Raw genomic sequence first — 11,506 nt, 5'->3', positions numbered from 1 at the left:
GGATACATCAACAACAGACAGAGTGAGTTAAATGAAAGTGTAAAATAATATTTTAAAATACCTTTTAAAAACACGCTTTAATGAAATGTACCATACGAGTAACGGCAGAACTCCAGGAAGTGGCCCCGAAGCTTGCCATAACGTAAGGGACCGTGGTGATTTACAGCCAACGTCAGTTGAGCGTGGACAATTACACCCAAGCCGAAACATAACATATAAAAAATATTGTTTAAAATTTGTATTTTTTCATACTTTTTTTTATAGAATATAGTATTGTTATCAGTATGACATAAGTGTAGTGCTGAACTTTACGCGGACAACTTCTTATTTTTCCGTCGTCACTTTATTTTCATCAAACTCAGCATAGTCCACAACCAAGACTCCAGCGCGTTCTCTGCTCGCTCGCCGCACTCCGCTGGCCTCGCTCGCTCGCTCCGTTCCCTCCCTCTCTCTCTCCGTCTCTTTCTCCCCCAACTCTCCTCTCTGCCTCGCCCGTCTCGGCTTCGACCGTCTCGCTCCCTCTCGGCTTCTCCGTCTCACTCCAACTGTCTCTCTCTCGGCTTTTCCGTCTCACTCCGACGTCTCTCTCTCATCTCCATCTCACTCCGACTGTCTCTCTCTCGGCTTCTCCATCTCACTCCTACTGTCTCTCTCTCTCGTCTGACTCCGACTGTCTCTCTCTCTCTCGTCTCCGTCTCACTCCAACTGTCTCTCTCTCTCGTCTCCGTCTGACTCCAACTGTCTCTCTCTCTCGTCTCCGTCTCACTCCAACTGTCTCTCTCTCTCTCGTCTCCATCTCACTCCGACTGTCTCTCTCGTCTCCGTCTCATTCCGACTGTCTCTCTCTCTCGTCTCCGTCTCACTCCGACTGTCTCTCTCTCTCGTCTCCGTCTCACTCCAACTGTCTCTCTCTCTCTCGTCTCTCTCCGACTGTCTCTCTCTCTCTCATCTCCGTCTCACTCCGACTGTCTCTCTCTCGGCTTCTCTGTCTCACTCCAACTGTCTCTCTCTCTCTTGTCTCCGTCTCACTCCAAACTGTCGCTCTCTCTCGGCTTCTCCATCTCACTCCGACTGTCTCTCTCTGTTCCCGTTCCACTGCTAGCCTATCCTTTCTCTCATCTCTTCTTCTCCTCCTGCTCCACTGCTACCCTATTCTATCTCTCATATCTTCTTTTTCTCCTGCTCCACTGCTAACCTATTCTTCTTCTTCTGCTCCGACCGTCTCCGTCCAGCTCCCAGCACAACTCCTCGTCTCACTCGGTGGTGGTGTAGTGTATAGTAGTGTATAGCGTAGTGCATAGTGTAGTGTATAGTCGTGCATAGTGTAGTGCATAGTGTAGTGTATAGTGTGGTGTAGTTTATAGCAGTGTAGTGTATAGTCGTGCATATTGTAGTCCCGTATTTATCCCCGTCATTAATTTCCAATTAATTAACCGGCGTCCCCCCCCCCCCCGACGCCCCGCGCCCGCGGCCCCCGCCGCCACCTGCTCCCATCCCCAGACTTACTGGCGCCACCTTGCCCCTGACAACAACAACCGGCCAATCACTGCGCTGCGTCCCATAATTACCTAACGAGCCGTCTCTCTCCAGCCGTTGTCTCCCAGCAACACCTGCTTGTCCTGATGCGACCCCACTGCCCCGCCTTGGCGGCGTTAATTCACTATGTAAGTATACCAAGTTTGCAGTCCATACCACATTGGGAAGTGGGCTAAAATTGAGTTACAAGATTTGAGGATACGACAACAACAGACAGAGTGAGTTAATAGAAAGCGTGTAAAAAGATTGTTTGAAAATATATATATATATTTTTATGTTAGAATACAGTATTGTCGTCAGTAAGACGTAAGTATACAAAGTTTGCAGTCGATACCACATTGGGAAGTAGGTTAAAATTGAGTTACAAGATTTGAGGATACGACAACAACAGACAGAGTGAGTTAATAGAAAGCGTGTAAAAAGATTGTTTGAAAATATATATATATTTTTATGTTAGAATACAGTATTGTCGTCAGTAAGACGTAAGTATACAAAGTTTGCAGTCGATACCACATTGGGAAGTAGGTTAAAATTGAGTTACAAGATTTGAGGATACGACAACAACAGACAGTGAGTTAAATAAAAGCGTGTAATAATAAACATGCGCTATCACGGCAGCTGAGTAGCAGGGCCTTAGACTTGGTGAAATAAGAAAACACGTCCATGATAGGGGTTATTTTTTGGGGGTCAGATCGCGTAAATGTATAAATGGTGTGTCGTTAAAACCCGCCGCCACCCGACACAGCCAACTAGTGAGGGTTGTCACATAAACAGAACGTGGCCAATTCGTCACTAGTACAGCACTAGTGTGTAGTGTAGTGTATAGTGTCTTGTAGTGTATAGTGTAGTGTATAGTAGTGTAGTGTATAGCAGTGTAGTTTATAGCAGTGCATAGTGTAGTGTATAGTCGTGTATAGTGTAGTGCATAGTGTAGTGTACAATCGTGCATAGTGTAGTGTATAGTGTAGTGCATAGTGTAGTGTATAGTGTGGTGTAGTTTATAGCAGTGTAGTGTATAGTCGTGTATAATGTCGTGCATAGTGTAGTGTATAGTGTAGTGCATAGTGGTTTTAGCCATATTTGTTTGTTGTAGTACAGAGTTAGACTGATAACTTTAATATAAATTGTCTTATGGGTTTGCACACAGCATTGATATACGGTGCTTTTTCTGGAAGATTTTGCTGTTTTTTCCTGAAATTTTCTGTTGCGTGTTCATGTTTTTGTTTTGTTGCAGTTGCAGCCGAGTCAAAAGCCGCATGGCTCACAGGGTTATACCTAATAAATGATAGTAAAATAAAACTGAATTAAATGGCTCTTTATTAAACAACTCTGGGAGTAGCAACCCCCCAAAAAAAACACAAATCCGGTACCTTTCAGGAGCAAAACTCTCTCTCGATATTCAAACCTTCCTGCAATCTCGCCAATCATCGGCATCCGCGTTAAACAGCAGCAGCATCAGTAGCATCATCATGATCAGCAGCAGCAGAACGATCGACTTTGACAGCAAATGACGATCGGAATCGGCGTTTTAATAAACGCGGTACTCAATCGGCAAAATAAGCACCCACGTAGTCACCACCACCAACACCGCCACCACCATCACCGGCCAGGCCAGGTAGCACTTTGAGGCCGTCACGTGAAGTGTCGAATGCTCACCGCTGACAGGAGGTCACGGGACAGGCCCAGCAGGTGCCATGGGTTGTGGCTGACTGAGATGACCGGGAGATGCAACCACTACCCATAGACTAACGCTGCCCATAGACTCAACACTACCCCTAGACTCAACTCTGCCCATAGACTAACACTACGAATATACTATTACTACCCATAGACTAACACTACCCATAGACTCAACATTGCCCATCGACTACCATTGCCCATAGACTATCATTGCCCATAAACTAACATTGCCCATAAACTGACATTGCATATAGACTACCATAGCCCATAGACTAACATTACCCATGTACTATAATTGCCCATATAATAACATTGCTCATAGAATAACATTGCCCATAGACTATCATTGCCCTTAGACTAACATTGCCCATGTACTATAATTGCCCATATAATAACATTGCTTATAGACTAACACTGCTCATAGACTATCATTGCCCTTAGACTAACATTGCTCACATACTAACTTTGCTCGATAATGATGTATGTATGTTGGGCTTCTTTTGCACAGTGCATAGCCAACCGTGCCAATCAGAGGTGCGGGGTGATGATGGTGGTGGTGGTGATGTCTTAATGATGATGTTAATTGCGTTCATCCATAGGGGTCTGCAGAAGACCTGTTGTGTCTTCTGTGCAATGATCGTGTTGATGTCGGTGATGGTGTTGATGGTGGTGTTGATGGTGATGATGTTGATGGTGATGATTTTGATGATGTTGATGGTGATGATGTTGATGATGGTGATGTTGATGGTGATGATGTTTTAGGTGATGATGTTGATGATGGTGATGATGATGATGTTGATGATGTTGATGTTAATGGTGGTCTACCTGGACGAATGGGGAGACAGGGGCCGGTATCCTCTGCGCAACGGTGACGGTGATTTTTATGGTGATGATGTTGATGGCGATGATGTTGATGATGTTGTTGGTGGTCTATCTGGACGAGTGGGGAGACAGTGGCCGGTATCCTCTGCGCAAGGATCGCTTCTTGCGGTAGACGAGGGCGACCGCCACGATGAAGGCGGCGGCGATGACGGCGATCGGAGTCACGAACTGCGACACGGCCACTGTGGTGCGGGCAGAGAGAAAAGTGCACTTCGTCACCATCGCATCGTCATCATCATCATCGTCACCATCAACATCATCACTGCTGTCGTCAACAGCATAATCGCTATCAATATCAACATCGTCACTATCGACACCATCACTATCAACATAATCTTCACTATCATCATCATCACCATCACTATCAACATCATCGTCATCTTCACCACCACCACCAACAACGACCGCCATTCACCACTAACTGGCGGTGACATCGCCGCGGCACCGAGACCACGCGAAGTGTCGAAGGCTCTCCGCTGACAGGAGGCCACGGGACAGACCCAGGTGCCATGGGTTTACTGACCGAGATGACCGTCAGAGGTTTGGCACCTCTGCTGCCAGGTCATAAGCAAACTACCCAGGCACGGAAACTTCTCCACTCTCTCCACAAGACACCCAGGCAGGTGCTTAGTTTCGGTGGGGCTGATGGTAAGACCCCACCTCTTAGTGGCACACTCCAGGTTCAGCAGCAGCAGAACCTCTCAGAGTGAGCTGCAATCGCAAGATCATCAGCATACATAACGTGGTTTACCAATGGGGAGTCATCCCTTGACCACACCCGTGCATCGTTCAGCCTCCCATTGTATCTGTACCAGATAGAAATTCCACTGGTACAGTCATTGAAATATTTTCGAACTGCGTGGTCAAAGATGTTAAATAGTGTAGCGGCCAGAGGACATCCCTGTCGCACCCCAAGGTGAACAGGGGATGGCTCTGACTCACGGCCACGCAACTTTACCTGGGCCTGCCCACCATCATGAAGGCCCTTAATGATTGTGAGCAGATAGTCAGGGACTCCGAAAGCATGAAGAACTGCCCACAGCCCTGACCTGTTGATGGACTAATAGGCCTTGACCAGGTCAATAAGTCCCTTTTAAATTCCCTACACCTCTGCTGTAGCAGACAGACAGAATATGGCGTCTGTGCAGGACCGCCCCGGCCTGAAATCGCATTCGGGCCTCCGCAAGCCTCTCCTCAGCGTGCCTGTCAAGGCGATGTTAAATAATCCATGCCAAGGCACACCGAGGAGGCAGATGCCACTGTAGTTGTTACAGTCTGTGTGGTCCCCCATATAGCCTGAACAAACTGTTGGGGCAAGTGCTGTTAGAGAGTAACTATAAAGGCCGGCAATGTGGTGCAAGAGGCGGTGGGTGGCCAACACCATGCCCGGCCACCTTCGTCTCCCCAGTGGCGATGTTTACTACCCTACACCGCTACACCAGGTAACTCATTTGAGGCTTAGTCGACCTAGGGGAGGTGCAGGACCGGTTCAGATAATCGTCACCACCGTCATCAGCACCGTCACCACCACCACCATCATCGCCAACAACAATAACAACCGCCATTCGCCACTGGGTGGCGGTGACATCACCATGACGCTTGTGCCAGGCGACGCGCACGTTGAGGCCACGTGAAGTGTCGAACGCCCGCCGGCAGGAGGCCACGGGGCAGAACCCAGCAGGTGCGCCACGGGTCGACAGACTGAGATGACGACTGGCCGATGCACTACCACCTGCGCGCCCCCGCCCCTACTGTGCCGACATCACCGCCACCGCCGTCGTGATTACCGGAGGAGCGGTTCGGTTCTCCGATTACGAGCGGCCCGCGGGACACGGTGTGCACCGCCGACTCGACGATCTCCCCCATGGCGCCGGCGCTCCTCCTGCGACGGGCGCTGTTGACGCAGCCCTGCTGGCAACGCGTGCCCGCCTGGCCCGCCTTGCACACTAGCACGTCACAGTGCAGGAAGACCTGGGGGGGAGGAGTGGGGGGGACACGTGGGTCAGTGACATTGCATTGCAGGGACACCTGGGCGGGGGGGGAGCAGGGGCACGGGGGGAGGGGGACATGGGGCGACGCGAGGGGGGGGGGGACCACGTGGGTCAGTGTAGACACGTAGACCAGCACGTCACAGTGCAGTGACACGTGGTGAATCCCACTCGGGTTTGCCAGACCTCCGCTAAGTCACCACACAGGCCCCCCCCCCCCGTTAAACACGAATCAGCACCCCACCCCCCAACTGCCCACACGCAACAGCCAGAACAGACTGTGTGGTGCCAAGTGCTGTTAGGAGCCTACGAAGGCCGCCACTGGGTCCGGAACGGCACCAAAACCCCGGCCGCCCGGGCCGCCGTGGTCTCTCCCTCATTGTTTTGAGGCCGAGTCGACCTAGGGGGGAGGACCCAGGACCCGGTTCAAATCATCAAACTCGCGTCTCAGCCAGCCTCGAAGTGCAGCGCAGCGCAGCAGATGCCCGCCGACCGCTAACTTCTGCGCCACCGCTCCCCCTCTAGCCTTGCGACACGGCGCTTGTGCCAGGCTAGGTGCACCGCTTCACCCCACAACCCCCGCTACTCCCCCCCCTCTCAACCACCACGGGGTCGTCCCATCTCTTGCGCCCACCTGCTTGAACTCCCCGACGAAGGCGAAAGCGGTGAAGCTAAACTGGTTCTTCTTCAGGAAGCTGCTGTAGCTCTTCCACGTCGAGTCCAGCACACAGCTGTTGGGGGTGGGGGGGTAGGGGAGGGATAGGGTAGAGGTGAAAGTTGTCACGTGCATTTTCCCCTCCACGTTTGGAATCTAAGTCTACCTCGCCTGGTGTGCAGGAGGGTCTTGGGTTCGATCCAGACCCCTGACGATGCCTGTTGCTGTTATATATTTGGAGTCTGCGTCTCTCTCATCACCATCACGGTGGCTAGGAGATGTTGACTACCTCGCCTGGTGTGCAGGAGGTCGTGGGTCCTATCCCTGCCACTGACGATGCCTGCTGCTGCTGTAGATTTGGAGTCTGCGTCTCTCTCATCATCATCATCACTATGGCTAGGAGATGTTGACTACCTCGCCTGGTGTGCAAGAGGTCGTGGGTTCGATCCCGACCCCTGACGATGCCTGTTGCTGCTGTATATTTGGAGTCTGCGTCTCTCTCATCACCATCACGGTGGCTAGGAGATGTTGACTACCTCGCTTGGTGTGCAAGAGGTCGTGGGTTCGATCCCGACCCCTGACGATGCCTGCTGCTGCTTTAGATTTGGAGTCTGCGTCTCTCTCATCACCATCACGGTGGCTAGGAGATGTTGACTACCTCGCTTGGTGTGCAGGAGGGTCGTGGGTTCGATCCAGACCCCTGACGATGCCTGCTGCTGCTGCTGCAGTAGATTTGGTGTTTGCATGTTTCTCTCTCTCTCCCCGTGGTCACGCTTTGGGAGAGTATTCGCCTACCGCTATGAATCTCCACGTGGTCAATGACGATTGATTTAAGGCTTTCGTGACTGCAGGAATTAATATTCTTTGGTGGGTCTTTCGGTAAAGTCACGTACATAGGTTGAAATTAATACGAATAAATTAACAAAAACCACGACATTGCGATCACAACACAAGCGATCGTCAGCTATTTTTCCTCCTGACGACGGCCGCTTGTGTTGTGATCGAAACGTCGTGTTTTATTGTTTATTTTTATTAATTTGAACCTATCTTCCTGGTTCTTTCGGTAAAGTCACGTAGAAGGGAAGTAATAAAATAATAAAAATAAAACATAATAAAACAATTCTCACGACGTTTCGGCCACAACGCAAGCAGCCGTCCTCAGGCGAAGAATGAGAACATTATCAAGCTAGGAGCTTATATAGGTGTAGCGAGGAGGAGCGCCTTAACAAAAGAATGTGCATATGAAGAGGAATTTAGCATACCAATGGGCAATGCATAGGAGGTGGGCGGAGGGGTTTCAAAGTCCCATTATGCCCATGCATTATGCAGGATCAACAGCACCACGGGGGGGCGCAAGGAACAGCGTTAATAAAGGAAAGGAATGTTAGTGATATGTAGCTGCATTTGCCAAACAACCACGTAGAAAACCAAAGTGAAAACTACATAAAAAACTAAAATATAAACTGATACTTACTATACTCTACAATAAGCTGAGTTACTAACAACAAATAATAAATTACAATTCTACGTCGTAAGAAGTATATAATATACTTCCATCTAAACTTTATTCTCTTAGCATATACAGTACTATATACTGCCATAGATAAACCCAACATTAAATTATATACTGTATTGCTGTAAACCACCCTATACTTTATACATTTTAATATAACACTATGTATTATTCAACTCACCCTAATGTGTATCGAAATGGTTTATTACGTCCTTCCAATGATTGCTAAGCCTGAATCCATCTTCTCGGTTAAAATTGTCTCTGTGTTTGTATATGTGGATCGCCTCATGAATGAATCTCTCATGATAGCCAGATGGCTTGCAGAGAACCTCCGTCTTGGAGAAGTCAATGTCATGTGAGCCCACTGAGTTGTAACAGTGGTCTGCCACGGCTGAGGTGTTTGTCCTACCGTGTTTTAGATCAGCTTTATGTTCACGAATGCGGTCTGAGACGTGTCGTTTGGTTTCCCCAATGTAACTGCTACCACAGAGGCAACTTAGTTTGTAGACGCCAGGGTACTGTATGTCTGGAATCACATCTTTTACAGACGGTACCAGATCACGGATTTTATGTACTGTGTTGAATCGGACCTGGATCTTGTGTTTAATCAGGATTTTGGAGATCTTTTTTGTGACCCCAGCAATGTAGGGTAAGGTGATGGTCTTGAAAGGCTCCTCAACAGGATCTTTCTTGATGGTTGGAGTGATGGCTTTGCGGATTGTGTAGTCGGAGTAACCATTAGCTTTAAGAGCTTGGCGTACGTGTTTGAGTTCACTGGAAATGTGTTCATGGTCGGAGATGCATTGGGCTCTATGATATAGAGTCTTGATGAGGGAATTCTTCTGGGATGGATGGTGGTGGGAATCCGGTTTTAGATAAGCATCCGTGTGGGTGGCTTTCCTGTAGACAGAGTGGCTCATTGAACCATCAGGTCTCCTTTTGATTAGGACATCCAAAAAGGGTAGCTTGCCATCATTTTCGACTTCCATGGTGAATCTGATGGCTGGGTGTATGGAATTGATGTGGTCGAGAAATTGGTCTAGAGCAGGCCGGCCATGTGGCCAGATGACAAAAGTGTCGTCTACGTATCTCTTCCATAAGGTCGGGCGTAGAGTGGCAGTCTGGATGGCTAGATCAGTTAGACAAGACACTCTACAAATCACACTTATCTTTGAGTGCAACAATGTCCACATCGGATTGGGAACACGTGGAAAAAATGACTGCCTCTTCAGCTGCCGCTATGTCGACTAAATGTAAGGACAACTTGATTTCCAAATTCAACCGCCTCTCAAACAAGAAACCGGACCCACACATTGAAAAGCTAGATGTTAACAAAGTCGTAATTAATCGCAGTAACAGTCCTATTTCTGAAGGTTTGAAATCCGTTTTAGCTAAAGGACTAAACTTTGCAGTCACACCTAGACACATACCAGTTAATGATATAATTGCTCGAGTAGATGTAGCTCTCAAGGGCTTGAGTCACATCGCTGCAGACGTAGCAAGATCTGAAATCTCTGTAACCCTCAAAAACGCTAAGATGCCAGCTAGCAACATCAGCAAAGATGAGCGTTTTGAATTAGCTCAATTAAAAAAGAGGGATGACATTGTCATCCTCTCAGCCGACAAAGGCAATGCCACTGTCATCATGGACAAAATAGAATACAACAACAAAATTCAAGAACTACTCAACGATGGCAGCTATACAAAAATAAAAAGAGACCCCACCAACAGCCTCGTCTCCAAAACCAACAACATCATTTCTGCTTCAACCGCATTAATTGATCAGACCAAACAGTTCTCGTTGAAACCTTCTGCAGCCAGGCCACCAAGATTGTACGGCTTGCCAAAGATACATAAAGAAGATACACCTCTTCGTCCCATTGTCTCTACTATCAACTCCCCCACTTACAAACTGGCTCGTTTTTTGTCCGAAATCCTACGGCCTTTCACTGGAAAAACCACCTCTGCAGTACTAAACTCTACTGACCTGGTATCGACAATCAAGGGGATTGCCCTGTCCCCAGACGACCTGCTTGTCAGTTTTGATGTGGTTTCCTTGTTCACCAAGGTGCCTGTGCCTGACACCATCGCAATCATTGAAGACTTGGTTCATCAAGGACTAAATGCTGGGGTACCCCCCCTGGTGAGACACTGCTTAACCAATACATACTTCACCTGGAATGGAACCTTCTACAAGCAAATTGAGGGCACCCCAATGGGCTCCCCCCTATCTCCGGTTGTAGCCAACATCTTCATGGAGAAATTTGAGACGGACGCCATCCAGACTGCCACTCTACGCCCGACCTTATGGAAGAGATACGTAGACGACACTTTTGTCATCTGGCCACATGGCCGGCCTGCTCTAGACCAATTTCTCGACCACATCAATTCCATACACCCAGCCATCAGATTCACCATGGAAGTCGAAAATGATGGCAAGCTACCCTTTTTGGATGTCCTAATCAAAAGGAGACCTGATGGTTCAATGAGCCACTCTGTCTACAGGAAAGCCACCCACACGGATGCTTATCTAAAACCGGATTCCCACCACCATCCATCCCAGAAGAATTCCCTCATCAAGACTCTATATCATAGAGCCCAATGCATCTCCGACCATGAACACATTTCCAGTGAACTCAAACACGTACGCCAAGCTCTTAAAGCTAATGGTTACTCCGACTACACAATCCGCAAAGCCATCACTCCAACCATCAAGAAAGATCCTGTTGAGGAGCCTTTCAAGACCATCACCTTACCCTACATTGCTGGGGTCACAAAAAAGATCTCCAAAATCCTGATTAAACACAAGATCCAGGTCCGATTCAACACAGTACATAAAATCCGTGATCTGGTACCGTCTGTAAAAGATGTGATTCCAGACATACAGTACCCTGGCGTCTACAAACTAAGTTGCCTCTGTGGTAGCAGTTACATTGGGGAAACCAAACGACACGTCTCAGACCGCATTCGTGAACATAAAGCTGATCTAAAACACGGTAGGACAAACACCTCAGCCGTGGCAGACCACTGTTACAACTCAGTGGGCTCACATGACATTGACTTCTCCAAGACGGAGGTTCTCTGCAAGCCATCTGGCTATCATGAGAGATTCATTCATGAGGCGATCCACATATACAAACACAGAGACAATTTTAACCGAGAAGATGGATTCAGGCTTAGCAATCATTGGAAGGACGTAATAAACCATTTCGATACACATTAGGGTGAGTTGAATAATACATAGTGTTATAT

The 11,506-nt window shown here is 48.3% G+C and overlaps 1 protein-coding gene across 1 annotated transcript in view; it reads right to left on the bottom strand.

Moving 5' to 3' along the window:
- Positions 1 to 2,836: 2,836 nt before the first annotated feature.
- Positions 2,837 to 11,506, bottom strand: part of LOC144733730 (zonadhesin-like) — a 29,639-nt gene continuing 20,969 nt past the window's right edge. Inside the window, exons 11-13 of the mRNA XM_078615753.1 lie at positions 6,721 to 6,817; positions 5,886 to 6,069; positions 2,837 to 4,280 (exon numbers count right to left, since the gene is read on the bottom strand). Coding sequence (XP_078471879.1) covers positions 4,147 to 4,280; positions 5,886 to 6,069; positions 6,721 to 6,817 — 415 coding nt within the window. The 3' untranslated portion in view covers positions 2,837 to 4,146. The remainder of the gene's footprint in view (positions 4,281 to 5,885; positions 6,070 to 6,720; positions 6,818 to 11,506) is intronic.

The sequence above is a fragment of the Lampetra planeri genome, chromosome 48 (assembly GCF_965212315.1).
Source record: "Lampetra planeri chromosome 48, kcLamPlan1.2.h2, whole genome shotgun sequence".
Lineage (NCBI taxonomy): Eukaryota > Metazoa > Chordata > Hyperoartia > Petromyzontiformes > Petromyzontidae > Lampetra > Lampetra planeri.
This window is presented reverse-complemented; position numbering and strand designations above follow the sequence as displayed.